At 42.8% G+C, this 26,703-nt stretch overlaps 1 protein-coding gene across 1 annotated transcript in view; it reads right to left on the reverse strand.

The window, feature by feature from the left end:
* The window catches only part of LOC132402433 (uncharacterized), a 62,311-nt gene that overhangs the window by 32,457 nt on the left and 3,151 nt on the right, over nucleotides 1–26,703 (reverse strand). The window contains exon 2 of the mRNA XM_059985287.1: nucleotides 5,842–6,183. Coding sequence (XP_059841270.1) covers nucleotides 5,842–6,183 — 342 coding nt within the window. The remainder of the gene's footprint in view (nucleotides 1–5,841; nucleotides 6,184–26,703) is intronic.

The raw sequence follows: 26,703 nt of genomic DNA on the forward strand, positions 1-26,703 counted from the left end.
GTATGTAGAAATTCCAGTTAAGAAGAAAAGAAAAACTTATGAAAGGTTCATGAAACAAGGTATGGTTAGAACTCTTGAAAATTACAATGTTGCTAGGAAGGAACTTAAGAATGGAACTAGGAGAGCCAGAAGGGACTTTGAGAAGGCCTTGGTGAGCAGGATTAAGGAAAACACTAAGGCATTCTACAAGTATGTGAAGAGTAAGAGGACGAGCCCTGTGAGAATTGGACCAATCAGGAGTGAGAGTGGAAACGTGTACATGGAGTCGGAGGAGGTAGCGGAGGTACTTAATGAATACTTTGCTTCAGTATTCACCAGGGAAAAAGGCCTTGGCAATTGTGGAGATGACTTACAGCGGACTGAAATGCTTGAGTGTGTAGACATTAAGGAAGAGAATGTGCTTGAACTTTGGAAAAGCATTGTTAGATTATTCACTGGGACTGGATGAGATCTACCCCAGGCTACTGTGGGAGGTGAGGGTAGAGACTGCTGAGCCTCTTGTGATGATCTTTGTATCATCAATAGGGATGGGAGAAGTACCGGAGGATTGGAGGGTTGCAAATGTTGTTCCCTTGTTCAAGAAAGAGAGTAGAGATAACCCAGGAAATTATAGACCAGTGATTCTGAATTCAGTGGTGGGCAAGTTATTGGAGAAGATCCTGAGAGGCAGGTTTTATGAGCATTTGGAGAAACATAATCTGATTAGGGATAGTCAGCATGGCTTGGTCAGGGGCAGGTCGTGCCTTACGAGTCTGATTAAATTCTTTGAGGAATCTAAAGAATTTGAGGAGCAGATTGGGAGGCAGATTTTGGAAAGGTGCAAAAATAACAAGGTTGTTATCATGGGTAACTTTAACTTCCCTGATATTGATTGGCACTTGATTAGTTCCAAGGGTTTAAATGGGGCAGAGTTTGTTAAGTGTGTCCAGGATGGATTCCTGTCACAGTATGTTGACAGGCTGACTAGAGGGAATGCCATACTAGATCTAGTATTAGGTAACGAACCAGGTCAGGTCACAGATCTGTCAGTGGGTGAGCATCTGGGGGACAGTGATCACCGCTCCCTGACCTTTAGCATTATCATGGAAAAGGATAGAATCAGAGAGGATAGGAAAATTTTTAATTGGAGAAGGGCAAATTATGAGGCTATAAGGCTAGAACTTGCGGGTGTGAATTGGGATGATGTTTTTGCAGGGAAATGCACTATGGACATGTGGTCAATGTTTAAGGATCTCTTGCAGGATGTTAGGGATAAATTTGTCCTGGTGAGGAAGATAAAGAATGGTAGGATGAAGGAACTATGGGTGACAAGTGAAGTGGAAAATCTAGTCAGGTGGAGGAAGGCAGCATACACGAGGTTTAGGAAACAAGGATCAGATGGGTCTATTGAGGAATATAGGGTAGCAAGAAAGGAGCTTAAGAAGGGGCTGAGAAGAGCAAGAAGGGGGCATGAGAAGGCCTTGGTGAGTAGGGCAAAGGAAAACCACAAGACATTCTTCAATTATGTGAAGAACAAAAGGATGACAGGAGTGAAGGTCAGACCGATTAGAGATAAAAGTGGGGAGCTGTGCCTGGAGGCTGTGGAAGTGAGTGAGGTCCTCAATGAATACTTCTCTTCAGTATTCACCACTGAGAGGGAACTTGATGATGGTGAGGACAATATGAGTGAGGTTGATGTTCTGGAGCATGTTGATGTTAAGGGAGAGGAGGTGTTGGAGTTGTTAAAATACATTAGGACGGATAAGTCCTCAAGGCCAGATGAAATATTCCCCAGGCTGCTCCACGAGGCAAGGGAAGAGATTGCTGAACCTCTGGCTAGGAACTTTATGTCCTCGTTGTCTGCGGGAATGGTACCGGAGGATTGGAGGGAGGCAAATGTTGTCCCCTTGCTCAAAAAAGGTAGTACGGATAGTCCAGGTAATTATAGACCAGTGAGCCTTACATCTGTGGTGAGAAAGTTGTTGTAAAAGATTGATAGAGATAGGATCTATGGGCATTTAGAGAATCATGGTCTGATCAGGGACAGTCAGCATGGCTTTGTGAAGGGCTGCTCGTGCCTAACAAGCCTGATAGAGTTCTTTGAGGAGGTGACCAGGCATATAGATGAGGGTAGTGCAGTGGATGTGATCTACATGGATTTTAGTAAGGCATTTAACAAGGTTCCACATGGTAGGCTTATTCAGAAAGTCAGAAGGCATGGGATCCAGGGAAGTTTGGCCAGGTGGATTCAGAATTGGCTTGCCTGCAGAAGGCAGAGAGTCATGGTGGAGGGAGTACATTCAGATTGGAGGGTTGTGACTAGTGGTGTCCCACAAGGATCTGTTCTGGGACCTCTACTTTTAGTGATTTTTATTAACGACCTGGATGTGGGGGTAGAAGGGTGGGTTGGTTAGTTTGCAGACGAAACAATGGTTGGTGGTGTTGTGGATAGTGTAGAGGATTGTCAAAGATTGCAGAGAGACATTGATAGGATGCAGAAGTGGGCTGAGAAGTGGCAGATGGAGTTCAACCTGGAGAAGTGTGAGGTGGTACACTTGGAAGGACAAACTCCAAGGCAGAGTACAAAGTAAATGGCAGGATACTTGGTAGTGTGGAGGAGCAGAGGGATCTGGGGGTACATGTCCACAGATCCCTGAAAGTTGCCTCACAGGCAGATAGGGTAGTTAAAAAAGCTTATGGGGTGTTAGATTTCATAAGTCGAGGGATAGAGTTTAAGAGACGCGATGTAATGATGCAGCTCTATAGAACTCTAGTTAGGCCACACTTGGAGTACTGTGTCCATTTCTGGTCATCTCAGTATAGGAAGAATGTGGAAGCATTGGAAAGGTACAGAGGAGATTTACCAGGATGCTGCCTGGTTTAGACAGTATGGATTATGATCAGGGATTAAGGGAGCTAGGGCTTTACTCTTTGGAGAGAAGGAGGATGAGAGGAGACACGATAGAGGTGTACAAGATATTAAGAGGAATAGACAGAGTGGACAGCCAGCGCCTCTTCCCCAGGGCACCACTGCTCAGTACATGAGGACATGGCTTTAAGGTAAGGGGAGGGAAGTTCAAGGGGGATATTAGAGGAAGGTTTTTCAATCAGAGAGTGGTTGGTGCGTGGAATGCATGCCTGAGTCAGTGGTGGAGGAAGGTACTCTAGTGAAGTTTAAGATACTACTAGACAGGTATATGGAGGCATTTAAGGTGGGGGGTTATATGGGAGGCAGGGTTTGAGGGTCAGCACAACTTTGTGGGCCAAAGGGCCTGTAATGTGCTGTACTATTCTATGTTCTATTTTCTAAACCACATTGATGAAGGTGGAGAAAGTGATGAAGTGGATGTAGCATATATGGATTTCAGTAAGGCATTTGATAAGGTTCCACGTTCAAGGCTCCTTCAGAAAGTAAGGATCGAAGAAGACCTTGCTTTGTGCATCCAGATTTGGCTTGCCCACAGAACACAAATGCTGGTTGTAGATGGTTTGTATTCTACATAGAGGTCAGTCACCAGAGGTGTCCGTAGGGACCTGTGCTGGGATTCCTCCTCTTAGTGATATTTATAAATGACCTGGATGAAGAAATGGAAGGGTAGGTTAGTAAGTTTGCTGATGACACAGAAGTTGGGGGTGTTGTGGATATTTGGAGAGTTGTCAGGGGGGCAGCAATAGGACGCAGAATTGGGCTGAGGTGTGGCAGATGGACTTTGACCCAGATTAGTGTGAAGTTATTCATTTCAGTAAGTCCAATTTGAAGACAGAATATAATATAAATGGTAAGTGTGGAAGATCTGAGAGATCTTGTGGCCCATGTCCATAGAATACTCAATGCTGCTTTGCAGATTACATTATTGTTAAGAAGAGATATGGTGTGTTAGCATTCATCAACCATGGGATTGAGTTCAAGAGCTGTGAGGTAATGTTACAGCTATATAAGACCCTGGTCAGACCCCACTTGGAGTATTGTGTTCAGTTCTGGTCACCTCACTACAGGAAGGATGTGGATACTATAAAGAGAGTGCAGAGGAGATTTACAAGGATTGGAGGGTGTACCTTATGAGAGTAGGCTGAGTGAACCTAGCCTTTTCTCCTTGGAGTGATGGAGGTGACCTGATTGAGGTGTATAAAATAATGAAGGACACTGATCATGTGGATAGTCAGAGGCTTTATCCCAGGGCTGAAATGGCTAACACAAAGGGGCACAGTTTAAAGGTGCTTAGAAATAGGTACCGAGGGGACGTCAGGGGTAAGTTTTTCACACGGATAGTGGTGAGTGTTTGGATACTATAGGGTATGTTAAGGGCCTTTTTGATATGTACATGGAGCTTAGGAAAATAGAGGGCAATGCACCAGGGAAATTTTAAGCAATCTCTGGAGTAGTATACATGGTTGGCACAATATAGTGGGCCGAAGGGCTTGTACTGAGCTGTAAATTTCAATGTTCTATTAAACAGCACTAGAATAGTCCGATAGTTCCTTGCAATTGAGAAATTACCAAGCAAGACTATGCCTGTACCTCAGGTTTTACCAGTTTGAGCTGAGAAAAATAATAATTTTTATATTCCAAATGAGAAGAACTTTTTGAAGGAAAGCAGGACAAACCGTGGCTGACAAGTGAAGTCAGAGCCAAAGTAAAAGCAAAAGAGGGGGCATGCAAGGAATCCAGAACTAGTGGGAAGATAGAGGATAGGGGAGCTTTTAAATAAGTTGGTGACTAATAATCAAAAAAGATACTAAAAGCTTTTTTTAATTATATAAAGGGTAAAAGAGAGTCGAGGGAATATGTAGGACCAATAGAAAATTACGCTGGAGATATTGTAATGAGGGATGCAGAGATGGCAGAGGAACTGAATGTGTATTTTTCATTAGTCTTCACAGTGGAAGACATCTGCCAGACATTCAAGAGTGTCAGGGAAGTGAAGTTTGTGCAGTGAAAATTAAGACTGAGGAGGTGCTCAGGAAGCTTAATGGTCTGAGGGTGGATAAATCTCCTGGAACTGATTGAATGCACCCTCGGGTTCTAAAGGAAGTAGCTGGAGAGATTGCGGAGGCATTAATGATGATCTTTCAAGAATCAATAGACTGGAAAATTGCAAATGTTACTCCGCTATTTAAGAAGGGAGGGAGGCAGCAGAAAGGAAACTATAGGCCTGTTCACCTGACATCAGTGGTTGGGAAGTTGGTGGAATCAATTGTTAGGGACAAAATTATGGAATACCCGCAGGCACATGACAAGATAGGCCAAAGCCAGCATGGTTTCCTGAAAGGAAAATGCTGCCTGACAAACCTGCTGCAATTTTTTGAGGAAATTACAAGCAGGGAAGACAAAGGAGAAGTAGTAGACGTGGTGTATTTGGATTTTCAGAGGCCTTGAACAAGGTATCACACATGAGGCTGCTGAGCAAGATAAGAACCCAGGGAATTACAGGGAAGTTGCTAGCGTGGGTGGAACATTGGCTGATTGGAAGAAAACAGAGAGTGGGAATAAAGGGATCCTATTCTGGCTGGCTGCCAGTTACCAGTGGAGTTCCAAGGGGTCGGTGTTGGGACCGCTGCTTTTTATGACGTATGTCAATAATTTGGACTACGCTATTAATGGATTTGTGGCGAAATTTGCCGATGATACAAAGATAGCTGGAGGAGTTAGTACTGTTGAAGAAACAGAGAGCCTGCAAAGAGACTTAGATAGTTTAGGGGAATGGGTAAAGAAGTGGCAAATGAAATACAATGATGGAAAGTGTATGGTCATGCACTTTGGTGGAAGAAATAACAGGCAGACTATTATTTAAATAGGCAGAGAATGGTGGAATAACTCCCAATGCAGGGACACACTGCTGAATAAATAGAACTTGTACTCACTGGTTACGATGAGCTGAGTGCCTTTCCCATTGATGTATCCCCAGATTCTGCAGTAATAGACAGCAGAGTCACTGTGCACCACGTCTGTGACTGTCAGGGTGAAGGTGCTGTTGGACGTGTCTCTGTAGGACTGGAACCTCTCAGTGAAACCCCGTCCCCACTCTGGGCTGCCTCCTGACCTGTGTGTTAGAACCAGCTTGTCCTGCCCAGGTAGTTTCCGATACCAGTGGAGGTCAGTCTTTTCCGGCCTGGCGTTGATCATGGTACACCATAACCACGCCGTGTGACCCTCAGTGACACGCTGTATGCTCGGGGACTGGATAAGGACAGGAACATCTGCACCTGTAAGGGAGAATATCGTCAGTTCAACCCCAGCTTGAAGCAGTCATCTTTTGTTACATGACCTCTTGTGAAAGTACAAACACTTTATTGCTTCTGATATTAATATAATGTTCCAGCTGTTTCCGAGTTTACAGAGTTCAGGCGAGACCAGTGCTTCAAGTAATCACCACCCACTTCGAATTGAACATGGAACAGTACAGAACTGGACAGGACATCTGGTCTTGATGTTGTGCTGAACTTGATGCTCATTTATGTTAAATATCCTCCTCCGATGTATCATTCATACCCCTGCATTCCCTTTGTATTCACGTGTTTATCTAAAATCCTTTTAAAGTCAAACAAACTCCCAGCTCCACTACTACCCAGTAACCTATTCCAGGCAGATAAGGCAGATTCTGGTTCACTGGGCTGTCGGTTAATCAGGGAGCCGCTTATTTGGGACATCGGATAAATAACAAAAACAAGTGGAGAAAGTAGACAGGATTCACTTTGTTTATTTGGGACACTAAGTCATTTAATTGGGACAGGAGGTTGTTGCTGAACAGTTTCTAACGAGAGTCAGTAGTGTGCACTTGTAAGACGGTTTCACAACACTGCTTTGTTTTTAAATAGCATCAAAGCACGTGCTTTTGTTCAAAAAGCGGTGATTTTGTCACTGATAGTTAACGTAAAATAATCAGTAAGACAATTCAGAACTGTTTTGCTCACTGCATATGTACGTATGAACACGTCCTTCACATCACCTTTAATCTGTCCCCTGCTCTAAACTTAAAACCATGTCTGGTGTTTGAGATTTCTACCGCAAGGGAGGACACCCCGAGATTGACCGAGCTTTCCTTGTATTTCATTCCCTCTAATCCAGGCAGCATCCCAGTGAACCTGGTCTCAGTCTTTCCACAGTCTCCACATTCTCACTACAACAGGAACTGTATGCAATACCCGAAGTGGATCTGAGTCAAATTTCATATATCTGCAACATGACTTGGAGTCATGGAGCACTACAGCACAGAAACTGGCCCTTCAGCCCTTCTAGTCTGTGCAAGCCTGATTTTCTGCCTAGCTATCCAAACTTCTCTTAAATGTTGCAACTGAATGTAATCCATCACTTTCACTGGGAACCATTCCATATTCTCAGTAGCAGTTTCTCTTCAGTTCCCCTTTAAATATTTCACCTTTCACCCTTAACCCATGACCTCTATTTCTAGTCTCACCTCACCTCAGTGGAATAAACATGTTTACATTTACTCTGTCTAATAATTTTGTACACCTCTGTCAAATCTATGTTCCAGGGAATAACATCCTAACCTATTCCACCTTTCCCTATTCCTCAGGTCTTCAAGTCCTGGTTCAAAGTTTCCCTTTATTTTCAAAGTACTGTATACATGTACACTACAACTCTGATATTCGTCTTTGCAACATCTGTGTAAATTTTGTCTGCACTCTTTCAAACTGAAGGTAGGTGAGCAGAACTGCACACATACTTGCTCAAAGGATGCAGTGTTGAGGTTGTACAGGGCATTGGCCAGACTGCTGTTGGAATATGGTTTCAGCCCAAAACGTCGACTCTACATTTCTCCGCAGATGCTGCCTGGCCTGTTGAGTTCCTCCAGCATTTTGCGTGTGTTGCTTGGAATATGCTGAGCAGTTTTGGGCCCTTATTTACAAAAGGATGTGCTGGCACTGGAGAGGAGATTCATGAGAATGATCCCAGGAATGAAAGGGTTAACGTTTGTGGCTCTGGGCCTGTGCTCACGGGGATTTAGAAGAATGAAGGGGACTCTCATTCTAACCTATCAAACACTGAAAGGCTTAAAGAGGGTGGACATGGAAATGATGTCTCCTATCGTGGGGGAGTCAAGAAGATTGGAGGGTGGCTGGTGTTGTTTCATTGATCAAGAAAGCTGGTGAGGTAGGCCAGGGAACTAAAGGCCGGTGAGCCTGAATTCTGTAATAGGGAAGTTACTGGAGAGAATTCTGAGGGTCAACACACAATGCTGGAGGAACTCAGCAGGTCAGGGAACATCTACAGAGAGGAATAAACAGTCAACGGTTCAGGACGGGACCCTTCAGCAAGACTGGGAAAAAAGGAGAAAGCCAGATTAGGAAGGTGGAAGGGGAAGGAAGACAAACTGCAGGTGATACGTGAGACCAGGTGAGAGGGAAGTTAGGGTGATGTGAGAACTGGGGAGGTGATGGGAGGAAGAGGTAGAGAGCTGAGGAAGAAGGACTCTGATAGGAGAGGAGAGTAAGGCACGCCATCACTTGGATAGTCAAGGCCAGATCAGCAAGTGGATAGGCTATGAGCAGACTTGATGGGTTGAATGGCCTAATTCTGCTTCAATGTCTTATGGTCAATTCATCAGTCAAGGAGAGGGGATGAAGGATGGCAACTGAACCCTTGTTTTTTAAGCACCGGGTCGAATCGGAAAGGGCAGGTACAAGCCGAATCGAGCCATCATGGTCCAGACACCAGAGCATACCAAAGCAAATGACCAGATGGATACCAAGGGATTATAGATCTGTTGCAGATTTGGGCTGAAGAGTGGGAAAGAGTGATCAATATGGACAAGGGTGAGGTGGTACACTTTGGGAGGTGAAATATCTGTGACAGTATACAGTAACTGGAGCATTAGTGTACAGAGAGACCTTGCGGTACAAGTCCATTGGTAATTGAAAGCGGCAATGCAGTCCTGAAGAAGGGTCTCGGACTGAAACATTGACTCTCCATAGATGCTGCCTGACCTGCCGAGTCCCTCCAGCATTGTCTATGTGTGTTGCCCTGGATTTCCATTATCTGCAGAATCTCTTGTGTTTATGATTGCAAGTAAAGAATGCATGAGGCTTGTTTGCCTCATTGTCAGGGTGCAGATCATGGAGTCATGCAGCAGCTGGGTAAAGTTCTGCTTTGGGAACATTTCCTGTTCAGTTCTGGTTGCCCCATTACAGGAAGGATGTGGAGGCTTTGGAGAGGAGGCAGAAGAGGTTCGCCACGATGTGGCCTGGATTGCAGAACTTTAGTTATATGGGAGTTCAGACTGACTTCGTTTGTTTAGTCAGGATAATCGGTGACTGAGCTGTGACTATACAATTCTGTTGAGAGAGACACAAGGAATTCTACAGATGCTCCAAAAGCAGAGCAATATGCACAAACCTTTGCTGTCCTGATTAATCAAGAACCCATCAACCTTCACTTTAAAAATATTCAATGACTCGGCCTCCATAGTAGTGAAAATGAATTCCACAAATTCACTACCCTCTGTCTAAACTCCTCATCTCTGTTCTAAATGGGCACCCCCCTACTCTGAGGCTGTGCCCTCTGGTCCAAGACTTGCAAGAGCAGCGCAGTGAAGCGGGCAAATGGAATGCTGGCCTTTATTACAATGGGAATTGAGTACATGAGCAAGGAAATCCTCTTGCATTTGTACAGAGCCCTGGTGAGACCACACCTGGAGTATTGTGTACAGTTTTGGTCTCCAGGGTTAAGGAAGGACATCCTGGCTGTAGAGGAAGTTCTGCGTAGATTCACGAGGTTAATTCCTGGGATGTCTGGACTGTCTTACGCAGACAGGTTAGAGAGACTGGGCTTGTACATGCTGGAATTAAGGAGATTGAGAGGGGATCTGATTGCAACGTATAAGATTATTAAGGAATTGGACAAGATAGAGGCAGGAAATATGTTCCAGATGCTGGGAGAGTCCAGTACCAGAGGGTATGGTTTGAGAATAAGGGGTAGGTAATTTAGGACAGAGTTAAGGAAAAACTTCTTCTCCCAGAGAGTTGTGGGGGTGTGGAATGCACTGCCTCGGAAGGCAGTGGAAGCCAATTCTCTGGATGCTTTCAAGAAGGAGCTGCATAGGTATCTTATGGATAGGGGAATCAAGGGATATGGGGACAAGGTAGGAACCGGGTATTGATAGTAGATGATCAGCCATGATCTCAGAATGGCGGTGCAGGCTCAAAGGGCTGAATGGTCTACTTCTGCACCTATTGTCTATTGCCCACTATAGGAAACATCCTCTCCACATCCACAATATCTGGGTCTTTCAATAGCTGATAGTTTTCAATGAGATCATCCTTCATTCTTCTAAATTCCAGTAAGTACAGGCCCAGGGCCATCAAATGCTCCTTGTACATTAATCTTTTCATTGCTGGAATCATTCTTGTAAACATCCTCTGGATTCTCTTCAATTACAGCAGATCTTTTCTTAGATAATGGGCCAACATCTCCTCATTGTTTTAATCATGCCTGTAGTCCAGTCGATGTCCGGTTTTATTCAGATGGTATCTGTTGTTCCTCTGGGTGCTTTTGTCTTTCAGCACCTGAGTCCGTGCAATGGTTGTCCCTCACTTTGCATTCGTCTATTCACAGACACGGACATCACTGGCAATACCAGTATTTAGCACAATACTCCAAGAGGGGTCTGATCAGTGTCCTATATAGCTGCAACATTACCTCTCGGCTCCTAAATTCAATTCCACGATTGATGAAGGCCAATACACCATACGCCTTCTTAACCACAGATTCAATGGAGTCTAAGATGGAAAATTCTACTGGTGAACCCTTTTATTTTTTCCCTTTGTTCTCTTTCTTCTTTAATAACTGGTTAAGCTAACCTTCATAGATACACCTATTTGTATAATTGCATGCAGTGTACAATCTCTTATTCATTGCTGATGGATAGGGCAGTATTTGCACAGTATTCACTCAGATCAGAGTTCGAGCCATTGAAACATCCCAACTTTCTGGTTTGGGGGGACCCACCGATCTCAGACGTACCAAGTTCCAGAAAGGTTCGCTGATTTCAGTGGCTGTTAGCAAGGGGCTAACGAGTTGTGTTTCCAGAGATGCTGGGTAAAAAAGTGTTTCAGAGAGAAAAAGAAAACTGTGAATTACAGTAAGTATATATTTTTTTAAATAGTTAAATAAAATAAGTAGTGCAAAAATATGAAATTAAAAAAGAAAGTGATGAGGTATTGTTCATGGGTTCAATATCCATTCAGAAATCAGATGGCAGAGGGGAAGAAGCTGTTGTTGAATCATTGAGTGTGTGCCTTCAGGCTTCTGTACCTCCTTCCTGATGGTAACAATGAGAAGAGAGCATGTCCTGGGTGATGGGGGTCCTTGATGATGGATGCCACCTTTCTGAGGCATCACTTCTTGAAGATGTCCTGAATACTATGGTGGCTCAAGCCCTTGATGGATCTAGAGTTTACAACTGGATGCAGATTTCTTCGATCCTGTGCAGTAGCCACCCCCATACTAGGCAGTGATGCAACCAGTTAGAATGCTCTCCATAGTGCATCAGTAGAAATTTGCAAGTGTTTTTGGTGAGAAATCAAATCTCCTCAATCTCCTTTTCATTTGGAAACCCATGGCCTGACTAGGGAGAGCCTGCAAGGCTTTGTGCATGCCAGTCCGTGCTTTACCAACTTTATTGTTTTTTGACCAGGTGACAAGAGAGATTGATGAGGGTAGGGCAGTGGATGTTATCTACATGGATTTTAGTAAGGCATTTGACAAAATCCCTCACGGCAGGCTATCCTGAAGATTAAGCTGCATGGGATGAATTAGCTGTTTGGATTCAGAACTGGCTTGTGCATAGAAGAGTTGGACATAGGTAGTGGTTGAAGGGACATATCTGAGCTGGAGGTCTGTAATCAGTGGTGTTCCACATGAATCTGTGCTGAGACCTCTGCTCTTTCTGATGTATAGAAATAACCTGGATGAAAACGTAACACATGCAGAATGCTAGAGGAACTCAGCAGCCCAGGCAGCATCTTAGAAAGGAGTAAACAGTCAATGTTTTGTGCCGAGACCCTTCAGCAGGACTGGAAAAAGAGATGAGAAGTCAGGCTTGCTGAGCTCTTCCAGCATTTTGTGTGTGTTGCTCAGATTTCCAGCATCTGCAGATTTTCTCTTGTTTGTGAAAATATAGATGAGTGGGTTAGTGAATTTGTGGATAATACCAAGACTGGAGAGGTAATGGATAGTGTAGAAGAATGGCAAAGAATACAACATGATATAGACCAGTTGCAAATATGGGCTGAGAATTGGCAAATGGATTGGGCTCAGGTGAATGTGAGGTGCTGCACCTTGGTAGGCCAAATGCAACGAGACAGTACGCTATCACGGGCAAGACTCCTAACAGTGTTGCTGAGCAGACAAATCTTGGGATCAAATTTCACAGTTTCTTGAATGCAGCTGCACAGTCGATAGGGCGGTTAAGAAGGCTTATGGAATGCTTGCTTTTATCAGTCGAGGCTTAGCGTTCAAAAGGCAGCAGGTTATGTTGCAACTTTTTAAAACTCTGGTTAGGCCCCACCTGGAGAACTGTGTACAGTTCTGGTCATCCCATGATAAGAAGGATGTTGAGGCTTTGGAGAGGAAGCAGAAGATGTTCATCAGGATGCTGCCTGCTTTAGAGGGCACGTGACTGGATAAACTTGGGTTGTTGTCCATGGAGCTTCGGAGGCTGAGGGGAGATCTGATAGAGATTTACAAGGCATGAATAGGATGTACAGACAATAGCTAGTTTCCAGGGTAGAAATATGAACGACTTTATCTCTTACATCCTTCACATTCATGAAGAGTAAAAATCTTTACATTACTAATACCAGAGGGCATGCATTGAAGGTGGGGGGAGGGTAGGTTCAAGGGGGATGTGAGGGGTAAGTTTTTTACTCAGAGTGATGGATGCCTGCAATGCACTGCCTTGTATGGTGGTAGAGGTAAATTCAGAGGCTCTAATGCAACGTTTTGGATAGGCACATGGATGTAAGGTAGATGGAGGGATATGAACATGGTGTAGGTATTGTGGGGGGATGCTTTGTTGCCAGGAATGTTGTCTGATTTAGCTTTGTCGCTGGTTACAGCATAGAGGTTCAAGTTTATTGTCATCTGACCATATGTATTCAATCCATAAGATATCAGAGTGGAATTCGGCCATTCGGCCCATTGAGTCTGCTCTGTCATTTCATCATGGTTGATCCATTTTCCTTCTGAGCCCCAGTCACCTGCTTTCCCCCAATATTCCTTTATGCCCAAGAATCTATCAACTTCTGCCTTAAATGTACCAAAATACTTGGCCTCTACAGCTGCCTGTGGCAACAAATTCCACAGATTCACCTCTCTGTGCCTAAAGCAATTCCTCCTCATCGCCGTTCTAAAAGGATCTCTTTATTATGAGGCTGTGTCCGCTGGTTTTAGTCTCCCCACCATAGGATGCACCCCAGCGTCAACAGAACTGAGTCTGGATGCAGGGTTTCAACCTGAAGTGTAGACAATTTCCCCACGCGTGCTGCTTGATCACTGTGTTCCTCCAGAAAATGGTTTTGTCACTGCAGATTACCAGCACCTGCAGTCTGTCCTTCCTTAATGAAACCTATCGACTATTGAAAGGCCTAGATAGGGTGGATCAGGAGGTGAGTGGGGGGGGTGGGAACGAGGAGGATGTCTCCTATAGTAGGGAAGTCTCGGGCCAAAGGGCAGATCCTCAGAATAGATGGATGTCCTTTTGGAACAGCTGAAGAGCTAATTCTTTAGCTAGTGGGTGGTGAATCTGTTGAATTCATTGCCACAGACAGCTGTCGATGTTGAGAAGTTATTGATTATTCAGGATGTCAAAGATTACAGCAAGGCAGGAAATTGGATTTGAGATGGATAATAATCAGCCATGATGGAATGACGAAGTAGACTCAATGGGCTGAATGGCCTCATTCTGCTCCTATGTTTTATGGTCTCATGGAGCTCCTCCAGCAGATTGTTTGTCGATAAAAATACAGGCATTTGCTGATCCAATGACAGTCGGGTCAGCAGTTCCCGATAAATCCATAAAATACTTGCTAACTGTTGAGAGATTTAGGCAGCTCCAATTTATCAGCTCACATTTACTAATGAGTAACAGGAAAAGATTTCATCCAAGTAATGTTAGAGTTCTAGAAGATTATAAGGCTACCAGGAAGGAGCTTAAGAAGGAAATTTGGAGAGCCAGAAGGGGCCATGAGAATGCCTTGGCAGGCAGGATTAAGGAAAACCCCAAAGCATTCTACAGGTATGTGAAGAGCAAAAGGGTAAGACGTGAAAGAATAGGACCTATCAAGTGTGACAGTTGGAAAGTGTGTATGGAACCAGAGGAAATAGCAGAGGTACTTAATGAATACTTTACTTCAGTATTCACTATGGAAAAGGATCTTGGTGACTGCAGTAATGACTTGCAGCAGACTGAAAAGCTTGAGCATATAGATATATTAAGAAAGAGGATGTGCTGGAGCTTTTGGAAAGAATCAAGTTGGATAAGTTGCCGGGACCAGATGAGATGTACCCCAGGCTACTGTGGGAGGCGAGGGAGGAGATTGCTAAGCCGCTGGAGATGATCTTTGCATCATCAATGGGGATGGGAGAGGTTCCAGAGGATTGGAGGGTTACAGATGTTGTTCTCTTATTCAAGAAAGGGAGTAGAGATAACCCAGGAAATTATAGACCAGTGAGTCTTACTTCAGTGATTGGTAAATTGATGGAGAAGATCCTGAGAGGCAGGATTCATGAACATTTGGAGAGATATAATATGATTAGGAATAGTCAGCATGGCTTTGTCAAGGGCAGGTCATACTTTACGAGCCTGTTTGAATTTTTTGAGGATGTGACTAAACAGTTTGATGAAGGAAGAGCAGTAGATGTAGTGTATATAGCTTTCTGCAAGGCATTTGATAAGGTACCCCATACAAGGCTTATTGAGAAAGTAAGGAGGCATGGGATCCAAGGGGACATTGCTTTGTGGATCCAGAACTAGCTTGCCCACAGAAGGCAAAGAGTGGTTGCAGACAGGTCATATTCTGCATGGAGGTCAGTCACCAGTGGAGTGCCTCAGGGATCTGTTCTGGGACCCTTACTCTTTGTGATTTTTATAAATGACCTGGATGAGGAATTGGAGGGATGGGTTAGTAAGTTTGTTGATGACACAAAGGTTGGAGGTGTTGAGGGCCATCAGTAGTTACAGCGGAACATTGATAGGATGGAAAACTTGGTTGAGAAGTGGAATATGGAGTTCAACCCAGATAAGTGTGAAGTGGTTCATTTTGGTAGATCAAGTATGATGGCAGAATATGGTATTAATGGTAAGACTCTTAGCAGTGTGGAGGATCAGAGAGATCTTGGGGTCTGAGTCCATAAGACACTCAAAGCAGCTGCGCAGGTTGACTCTGTGATTAAGAAGGCATACGATGCATTGGCCTTCATCAACTATTGGATTGAGTTTAAGCAATGAGAGGTAATGTTACAGCTGTATAGGACCATGGTCAGACCTCACTTGGAGTACTGTGCTCAATTCTGGTTGCCTCACTACAGGAAGGATGTGGAAACCACAGAAAGGATGCAGAGGAGATTTACAAGGATGTTGCCTGGATTGGGGAGCATGCCTTATGCAAACAGGTTGAGTGAGCGACAGAGGATGAGAGGTGACCTGATAAAGGTGTATAAGAAGATGAGAGGCATTGATTGTGTGGATAGTCAGAGGCTTTTTCCCAGGGCTGAAATGGTTGCCACAAGAGGGCATAGGTTTAAGGTGCTGGGGAGTAGGTACAGAGGAGATGTCAGGGGTAAGTTTTTTTATGCGGAGAATGACGAGTGTGTGGAATGGGCTGCCAGCAATGGTGGTGGAGGCGGATACGATAGGGTCTTTTACGAGACTTTTTGATAGGTACATGGAGCTTAGAAAATTAGAGGGCTATTGGTAAGCCTAGTAATTTGTAAGGTTGGGACATGTTCGGCACAACTTTGTGGGCCAAAGGGACTGTCTTGTGTTTTAGGTTTTCTATGTTTCTGTGTTTACATTCATCCTTATCCACCTCTTCCCATTGAAAGGAGACTCCTTGGGTGTAAATGGGTTTGTAAAAGTAACACTATTTGTTCTCGGCAGAACAAGGCAGGTCTCATTACACCTGTCAACAAGCCTCTCTCAGACCTGTTACTCATACTCCCCCATTACTGACGGTTTATTCAAACCATCACGAACAGCATTTTAAACCAGTTTGAAAACGAGACAGAGAGGACTTGTCATCAGGGACGACCATGGATCCTGTGTCGTAGTTGTCTAGTTACACATGTCAGGGCAGTGCAGTATGGAGAGAAAGCTGTTGCCATGCAGCAAAATCCCCCTTTTCACACAGCTGATGGAGCTGAAGGGACGGCACAGACAGATACAGTTTGGCACCATCAGCATTGCAAGAGTTTCCAGTCAGCATTGAACATTTCACACTGCCACCCAGCTTTGTGTTATCGGCAAATTTGCTAATGTTACTCTTTGTTTCCTGTCAGCCAGCTAATTTTCAATCCACGTCAGTACTCTGCCCCCAATACCATGTGCCCTAATTTTGCCCACTAATCTCCTATGTGGGACTTTATCAAAAGCTTTCTGGAAGTCCAGGTACACTACATCCACTGGCTCTCCCTTGTCCATTTTCATGGTTACATCCTCAAAAAACTCCAGAAGATTAGTCAAGCATGATTTTCCCTTCATAAATCCATGCTGACTCGGACTGATCCTTCTGCTGCTATCCAAATGTGTCGTAATTTCATTTTTTATAATTGACTCCAGCATCTTCCCCACCACTGATGCCAGGCTAACCGGTCTATAATTCCCTGTTTTCTCTCTCCCTCCTTTCTTGAAAGGTAGGACAACATTAGCCACCTTCCAGTCAGCAGGAACTGTTCCTGAATCTGTAGAACATAGAGAATAGAGAATGGAAAGACAGAGAAATGTTGCTGTTCAATAAATACTCTGCAAATTAGCTAGGAAATAATATGAAGGAAAGGTGGTGGACTTGCTCACATGTACTTCAGCAAGGTGTTTGACGAAGTCCTGCATGGAAGGCTGGTCCAGATGTTTCAGTGTCTTGGCACTCAACGTTGGCTTTGTGGAAGAGGCCGAGAGTGGTAGTAGATGTTTGTCTCTCTGACTGGAGGCTTGTGACTGGTGATGCACCACAGGGATAAGGTCATCTATTGTTGTATATCATTTATGTCGGTGACTTGGATGATAACGTGACAAATTGAATTGCACAAAGACTGGGAGGTGTATTAGACAACAAAGAAGGCTATCAAATTTGCAATGGGATGTGGACCAGCTGGAAAGATGGGCTGAAAAATGGCAGATGAATTTAATGCAGACAAGTTCTGAGTTGGATGATCAGCCATGATCATACTGAATGGCGGTGCAGGCTCAAAGGGCTGAATGGCCTACTCCTGCAACTATTTTCAGTTTCTATGTTTCTAAGTACATGATGTTGTGCTTTGAGAGGACAGACCAGGGTAGGGCTTACACAGTGAACAGTAGAGCACAGAGGGGTGTGGTGGAACAGAGGAATCTGGAGAAAAGGTGCATAATTCCTTGAAAGTAGCGTCATAGATGGAGAGGGTTGTGAAGTGCTTTTGGCACATTGGCCTCTAAATCAGAGTGTAAGGTTCTATAGATGGGATGTTATGTTGAAATTATCTACGACATCATTGAGGCTGAATGTGGAGTATTGGGCGCAGTGCCAACCTAATCTGGTAAGCTTCCGATAGGAAAGATAGCAACAAGACTGAAAGGCCACAGGGAAAATTTACAAGGATATCGCTGTGACTTGAGGACCTGAAGTATAGGAAAGATGGAACAGTTTTTCACATAGAATGAGGGCAGATTGTATGGAGGTATATAAAATCTATGAGGGCTATAGGAGGGTGAATGCATACAGGCCTTTTCACCTCAGTTTGGGTGAAACAGGAACTAGAGGTCGTAGGTTCAGATTGAAAGGTGAAATATTTAAAGGGATCATGAGGGGGACGTTCTTCACCCGGAGGGTGGTGACTGTGTAGAACGAGCTGTCAGTGGAAGTGGTGGCTGTGGGTGCAATTGTACCATCCGTAAAATTTGAATATGTCCGTGGATGACAGGGTTATGGAGGGATATGGTCCAGGTGCAGGTAAGTGGGACTAGGTAGAAGATCAGGTTGGGGTGGACTAGTTGGGCAGAACAGCCTGTTTGTCTGCTGTAGTATTCTGTAGTTCTATGCTTGTACGTTTAAATTGGATCTTTTGAATTTTTTCTTCAATAAATTCTCTCTTTCCTAGTTTTGGCCACTTGATTCATTATTGTAATTTGCAATGCCAATGTCCCCCTCTTACTCAGTAGTATCTGCAAAGTAGCATAAGCATCATCAGGTTTTCTGTGTGAACCATGAACTCCGTTTCTCTCCGCTCTGTTGCTCTCCGACCTGCCGAATGCTTTAGGTTTTCTTTCAGGTTTGCAGCAGCTGCAGTATTTTACTTTTATATGCAACTCCTCGTTCCTGCATCTGGTCACCAATATGCATGTGAGAAGTTGACACCCCTGAGGTTTACCTCCTGACACACATTGCCAATATCAAGCCCTCTCTCCCTCTTGTTTCTTTACCCACCTTTCAAAGTTACCTCAGAGTTTGTGTGCTGACATCTGTGGAACCTGGTGAAATCTTTCCTGCAGGTTCCTGACAATGTCAGCAAAGATTTCATCAACTTTACTGTCGATTTCAATCCTGCTCGTATGTTCACTTTGTCTATTACTAACACATAAATCTCTCTCTCAATTCCCCTGTACACATTTCAAGGAGAGGGTCAGCAGTTCTACAAGAAGCCCAGAGACTCCCACAGCTAACCTGACCACTCTTCATCCCATTCTGATTCCTCTGGGGACACCATTCCCTTCTCCCAGTATCTCTGTCTCTGTCACATCTGCCCCGAAGATGCCATCTTCCATATCAGTGCTTCTTTATTTTCCAGTCCCTCGAAGGTGGTTTTCCACTATGACCGCTAACAAGGCTCTTAACTGTATCCGTTCCAAGTCCCACACTTCTCTTGTCATCCCCTCTCCTTCCACCCAGAACAAGGACAGGGTTTCCCTGGTCCCCAGCTTCCATCTACAATTGTGGGCCGAAGGGCCTGTACTGTGCTGTAGTGTTCTATGTTCTATGGTCACTTTGCTGAAGAGAGCTTTCTGACAGGAGTTTTGGGAAAGGATGTTGTTTTGGAAGATCGATATGTAGAATGAAGAAACAGAGGGAGGATGTGAACATTGAAAATTCCTGGGTATGTTCATGGGGATCGTCTCCAGGCCTCGAATCAACAGAGATACAGTCAGGGAGAGCAACTAACAGGAAACTACAGTATGTGAAGGGGTACTACAATGATAATGGGTGACTTTAATCTGCATATAGACTGTTCAAAACACATTGGTGGAGAATGATTGTGTATCAGCTGGCTTTGTAGTCCAGTCCATTGAACAGCTGGAGAAGGAAAATTCTGATTTTAAACCTCTGTTGCCTTGCAGGCTACCCACCCATGCGAAAGTCTTCGGGAGTAAACCCCAAGGACAAAATCTGGAACAGGGGTCCCTAAGGCACTTTGATGTTGTTTACAACTTCACTCTGGTACCCTCTGCGACAACACTGGTACCAAGCTGTATCGATGCTTGCCCTTCCCTTGGACTACATCCAGTGACGTGGAGAGGGCAAATCCACTGCGTGGGCATCAGCCGGTTCTTCAAATCTTCCCGGCCAGGCTTTTTCCCTGGAGAGGACACGATCCACCAGAGGTGCAAACCCATAATCTCCTGGGATCGACGGCTGCCTACATTGAACAGTTAATTCCAAAGTGCTTAACCTGTTTTGGATTATGTGCAATGAAAAGCAGTTGGGAAACAATTTTGCACTGGGGTGTCCTTCACAGAACTTGATAAAATTCTTCATTAAGATTGAAAATAAAGTCCTTCAATCAATAACACAGGCTTTAAATTTAGCCAAAGAGACTGTGAAGGCCTGAGGCATGAGTTAACTCTGACAGATTGGAAAATATGACAATGGATAGAATACCCGGACATACAGTTCGACATCCCTTCCTGGACTAAAACAGGTAAGGGAAGTGATCGAAGAAAGGAAGTTAGGAATAGAGAAATCACATAGATTGTCAGAACTGTGGCAGAACTGAGGATGGAGAGCAACTCAAAATTCACTGAAAAAGAGAAGGAAAACAGAGAATAGAACAGGTGAGAAACATGAATGAGGATTGTAAAAGCTTTCGGAGGTGTGGAACACAGATGAGGACTTTGTTGCTCTCTGAGGCAGACACACAGCTTGCCCCAGAAATGCTGTGACTCATTATTATTAGCAGAAAGAACAGTTCTGGATAGATTACTCAGCTTGAAGCCTGACACAAAGTAACTGCAGATGCTGTGGTCAAATCAACACGTACAAACCAGCTGGATGAACTCAGCAGGTCGGGCAGCATCCGTCGACTGCTCGTTTCAACGGATGCTGCCTGACCTGCTGAGTTCATCCAGCTGGTTTGAAACCTGACAAATCCCCGGGCCCTGATAATCTGCATTCAAAATACCAAATTTGTTACTCAGTTTGCCCAGTTTCATTTGTAACTCTTTCTATCAAACTTCGGCTAATTGTGGCAGCCATTTAATTGGGCCAAGGTGTTCTGGTCCCAATGTGTCCCAGTGAGACAGGATCCACTGTGTCTATTCCCCAGTTACTGAAAGCAAGCACACAGGTGCAGTGACCTGTAACAACAGTCTTATTTCGTGTGGCTGATCACCGTAGACTTTATGAGAAAATCAAATTACATAGTACTACACTGGGTATCAGAAGTTCTAAATATTACTAAGGATGAGGTTTTGGGGTTTTTGAAGAATAATGATAAAATAACTCAGCATGGTTTCTGTCATGGGAAATCTTGCCTATCAAACCTGATAAGAGTTCATCAAGAAATAACATGCAGGATGGACAAAGGAGAGGCAATGGATTTTGATTTTCAGAAAGCGTTTGATAAAATACCACACATGGTATTTTGCAGGGAAATGTACTATGGACATGTGGTCAATGTTTTAGGATCTCTTGCAGGATGTTAGGGATAAATTTGTCCCGGTGAGGAAGATAAAGAATGGTAGGGTGAAGGAACCATGGGTGACAAGTGAAGTGGAAAATCTAGTCAGGTGGAAGAAGGCAGCATACATGAGGTTTAGGAAGCAAGGATCAGATGGGTCTATTGAGGAATATAGGGCAGCAAGAATGGAGCTTAAGAAGGAGTTGAGAAGAGCAAGAAGGGGGCATGAGAAGGCCTTGGCGAGTAGGGTAAAGGAAAACCCCAAGGCATTCTTCAATTATGTGAAGAATAAAAGGATGACAGGAGTGAAGGTAGGACCGATTAGAGATAAAAATGGGAAGATGTGCCTGGAGGCTGTGGAAGTGAGCGAGGTCCTCAATGAATACTTCTCTTCGGTATTCACCAATGAGAGGGAACTTGATGACGGTGAGGACAATATGAGTGAGGTTGATGTTCTGGAGCATGTTGATATTAAGGGAGAGGAGGTTTTGGAGTTGTTAAAATACGGCCCTGGATAGGTCCCCGGGGCCTGACGGAATATTCCCCAGCCTGCTCCACGAGGCGAGGGAAGAGATTGCTGAGCCTCTGGCTAGGATCTTTATGCCCTCGTTGTCCACAGGAACGGTACCAGAGGATTGGAGGGAGGCGAATGTTGTCCCCTTGTTCAAAAAAGGTAGTAGGGATAGTCCAGGAAATTATAGACCAGTGAGCCTTACATCTGTGGTGGGAAAGCTGTTGGAAAAGATTCTTAGAGATAGGATCTATGGGCAATTAGAGAATCATGGTCTGATCAGGGACAGTCAGCATGGCTTTGTGAAGGGCAGATCGTGTCTAACAAGCCTGATAGAGTTCTTTGAGGAGGTGACCAGGCATATAGATGAGGGTAGTGCAGTGGATGTGATCTACATGGATTTTAGTAAGGCATTTGACAAGTTTCCACACAGTACGCTTATTCAGAAAGTCAGAAGGTATGGGATCCAGGGAAGTTTGGCCAGGTGGATTCAGAATTGGTTTGTCTGCAGAAGGCAGAGAATCATGGTGGAGGGAGTACATTCAGATTGGAGGGTTGTGACTAGTGGTGTCCCACAAGGATCTGTTCTGGGACCTCTACTTTTGTGATTTTTATTAATGACCTGGATGTGGGGGTAGAAGGGTGGATTTGCAAGTTTGCAGATGATGCAAAGGTTGTTGGTGGTGTAGATAGTGTAGAGGATTGTCGAAGATTGCAGAGAGACATTGATAGGATGCAGAAGTGGGCTGAGAAGTGGCAGATGGAGATGGAGTTCAACCCAGAGAAGTGTGAGGTGGTACACTTTGGAAGGACAAACTCCAAGGCAGAGTACAAAGTAAATGGCAGGATACTTGGTAGTGTGGAGGAGCAGAGGGATCTGGGGGTACATGTCCACAGATCCCTGAAAGTTGCCTCACAGGTAGATGGGGTAGTTAAGAAAGCTTATGGGGTGTTAGCTTTCATAAGTCGAGGGACAGAGTTTAAGAGACGCGATGTAATGATGCAGCTCTATAGAACTCTAGTTAGGCCACACTTGGAGTACTGTGTCCAGTTCTGGTCGCCTCAATTTAGGAAGGACGTGGAAGCATTGGAAAGGGTACAGAGGAGATTTACCAGGATATTGCCTGGTTTAGAGAGTGTGGATTATGATCAGAGATTAAGGGAGCTAGGGCTTTACTCTTTGGAGAGAAGGAGGATGAGAGGAGACATGATAGAGGTGTACAAGATATTAAGAGGAATAGACAGAGTGGACAGCCAGCGCCTCTTCCCCAGGGCACCACTGCTCAGTACAAGAGGACATGGTTTTGCGATAAGGGGAGGGAAGTTCAAGGGGGATATTAAAGGAAGGTTTTTCAATCAGAGAGTGGTTGGTGCGTGGAATGTACTGCCTGAGTCAGTGGTGGAGGCAGGTACACTAGTGAAGTTTAAGAGACTACTAGACAGGTATACAGAGGAGTTTAAGGTGGGTGTTATATGGGAGGCAGGGCCTGACGGTCAGCACAACATTGTGGGCCGAAGCGCCTGTAATGTGCTGTACTATTCTACGAGGCTGCTTAACAAGACGGCATTACAAGAAAGATAGTGGCATGGTTATGAGAATGGCGGGCAGGCAGGAGACAGCAAGTAGGGACTTTGCTGGTTGGCTGCTGGTGACTAGTGGTGTTTCTCAAGGGTCAGTGTTGGAACCGCTATTTTCACATTGTTTGTCAATGACAGATAACAGAATTGATGGCTTTGTGGCAAAGTTTGCAGATGATATGAAGGTAGGTGGAGGGGTAGGTAGTGCTGAGGAAGCAATGCAACTGCAGAAGGACTTAGACAAATTGGAAGAATGGGCAAAAAAGTGGCAGATGGAATACAGTGTTGGAAAATGTATGATAATGCGTTTTGGTAAAAGGAACAATAGTGTGGACTATTATCTGAATGGGGAGAAGGTTCAAACATCAGAGACGCAGAGGGACTTGGGAGTCGTTGTGCAAGACTCCCAGAAGGTTAATTTACAGGTTGAGTCTGTGGTAAAGAAGGCAAATGCAATGTTGGCATTTATTTCAAGGGGAATAGAATATAAAGCAAGGAGATAATGCTGAACCTTTATAAGACACTAGTCAGGCTGCACTTGGAGCATTGTCAACAGTTTTGGGCCCCATATCTCAGAAAGGATGTGTTGTCATTGGGGAGTGTCCAGAGGAGGTTCAGGAATTCCCAATGGCTTAATTCAGTTCTTATGTCTTATGGCCTTTTGGTATTGGAAGGAGGCAGTAAATAAAATCACACAGTTCTGGAAGTAAGTTTTGTTTATAAAAAATGCAATATATACAAAATATTTACATGAGTAAGAACAGTTCAAGGTTCCAACATACTGCTTAGGTTCCAAATCACAGATTATTAAACTAAAACTAAAGGACATTTTCATTTCATTTTAAAATCTTTTTATTAATTATTATTGATGATTGACAAAAAAGATACATTAAGTCAATATGTCATTCTGTGCAATAAGGAATTAAATTAGGAAATAACTGATTAACAAAGCTAAGCAATGTATCAATAATAATAAAGAAGTAAAGTGTTCAGAATATTTTTGAAAGAAAAAGAAGGAAAATAAGAATCCCTACTAACTAAAGAAAACCTCTACTAACTTAAAAAAAAGCAAAAAAAACCCCTGTCGGGAGCAGAACCCTGGAGCTATACATCATACAAGCTTCCATAAAAAAAACATCAATCCACCAACTCAAATCCACTTAAAGAAAAATCGGAAGGAAATCATACTAATTAACTCAAATCAGGTGATAGTAGCCGGCAAATGAATCTTACCTTTTCTCAAAATCAAATCGAGGAAGAAAAGTTCTACTTCTAATCTTCTCCAAACTAAGACATAACATCACTTTGGAAAACCATTGAATCAAAGTAGGAGCAGTGGTATCTTCCCATTTCAACAAAATAGCCCTTCTGGCCAATACTATAATGAATGCAATTACATGTTGGTCTGATGAAGAAATAGCAATAATATATTGAGGGATTATACCGAATAGAACTGTCAATTTATTAGGTTGTAAATTAATTTTTAAAGCTTTAGAAATATTAAAGAAAATAAACTTCCAAAAATGCTTCAATATAGAACACAGCTAAATCATATGTATCAATGTGGCTGTCTTGGTTTTACATCTGTCACACTGACTATCAACATTGGGAAACATTTTAGACAGTCTCTCCTTTGTCAAATAGTAATGATGTACAATTTTAAATTGAATTAAAGAGTGATTGGCACAAATTGAAGAAGAATTTACCAACTTCAAAATCCACAACCAATCTTTTGCTATCAAAGTCATGTTAAGCTCTCTCTCCCAATCTTGCTTAATCTTAAGTGAAGGGTAATTGAGTTGCTGTAACAATAAATTATAAATTTTCCCAATAAAACCCTTCACTAAAGGATTCATTTTAAAAATAATACCTAACAGGTCAGAATCTTGTATATATGGAAAATTGCTTAAGTAGTTTTGTAAGAAGTGTCTGACCTGAAGATATTGCAAGAAATGTGAATTTGAGAGAGACTATTTAGTTACTAATTTCTCCAAAGACATCAGTCGGCCATCTTGGAACAAATCTGTGAATAAACCCCTTTATTCCTCCAAAAAAGAAAAGTAGGAACACTTAATGAAGGTTTAATTAAATAATTTTGATAAATTAAACTAAAAAGTTTAAATTTTTTTAAGATTAAAAAAATTATGAAACTGGAACCAAATTTGTAATGACTGCTTAATCACAGGATATAAATTTAAATTAGTAATTTTGGCCAGTTGTACAGGCAAAGAAGCTCCTAATAATGAGGTTAAATGAAACTGTTTCATAGCATTCAATTCCAAATCAGCCCAAGGTGGTCGTTCATCTCTATCAGCCCAATATAACCAAAAGCACATATAACGTATATTAACAGCCCAATAATACATTCTTAAGTTAGGCAAAACAAGACCTCCATCTTTTTTTCAATTTTTGTAAATGATATTTAGCAATTCTTGGTCTTTCATTATTCCAAACAAAAGATGAAATAATAGAGTCAACCTGATCGTAGAACTTCTTAGTTAAAGAAATAGGGATAATTTGAAATACATATAAAAACATTTGGTAAAATCATCATTTTAACTGCATGATTTTGACCGACTAATGAAAGTGTAAATGGTTTCCATCTACAAAATAATTGCTTCATAAAATCCACTAAAGGAACCAAATTACCTTTATAAAGATCTTTATAATTTTTAGTGATAATAATACCTAAATATTTAAATGAGTCCGTAACTCTAAAAGAAATGTTGTTATATATAGAAGCAGATTCATTTAGTGGAAATAGTTCACTTTTATAAAGGTTTAGTTTATATCCTGAAAACTTTCCAAAATTAATTAATAGTTTCAATAAACTAGGAATGGATTCTTTAGGATTCGAAATATAATGTAAAAGATCATCAGCATAAAGAGAGATCTTATGAACAGTCCCATTTATAGAAATTCCATGTATATCTTTATGAAGTGCAATAGCCAAGGGTTCCAACACCAAATTAAATAACAAAGGAGTTAACGGACATCCTTGTCTTGTATCCTGTAAAAGCCAAAAAAAGGAGATCTGCAATTGTTAGTAAAAACAGTAACAATAGGGCTTTTAAAATGAATGCCTTTTTACAAAAGATTGATTTTCCTCAAACTTCTGCTGAAGATCAACAAACACTTGATGCTCCTATTGCTGAAAGCGAAATTCAGAAAGCTGTTTTTTCAATGCAATCTGAAAAGCTCCTGGACTGGATGGTTATTCTGTAGGATTTTATACAAAAATTGAAAAATTGGTCTCTTCATATCTGCTGGAAATGCTTAAAGATTCTTTTTTGATAGAAGAGTTACCTACATTTTATAAAGCTTCTATTTCTTTAATTCTTAAGAAAGATAAAGATTCTACTGACTGTGCTTCATATTTCATTATTAAATGTTAATATTAAATATCAAAATATTTAATATTAAACTATTTCATTATTAAATGTAGATGCTAAAATTCTCTCAAAAATAATGGCTGGAAAATGTTTTAGTTAAATTATTTCTCAAGATCAAACAGGTTTTGTAAAGGGCTGTT

Source organism: Hypanus sabinus, chromosome 12 (genome assembly GCF_030144855.1).
Source record: "Hypanus sabinus isolate sHypSab1 chromosome 12, sHypSab1.hap1, whole genome shotgun sequence".
NCBI lineage: Eukaryota > Metazoa > Chordata > Chondrichthyes > Myliobatiformes > Dasyatidae > Hypanus > Hypanus sabinus.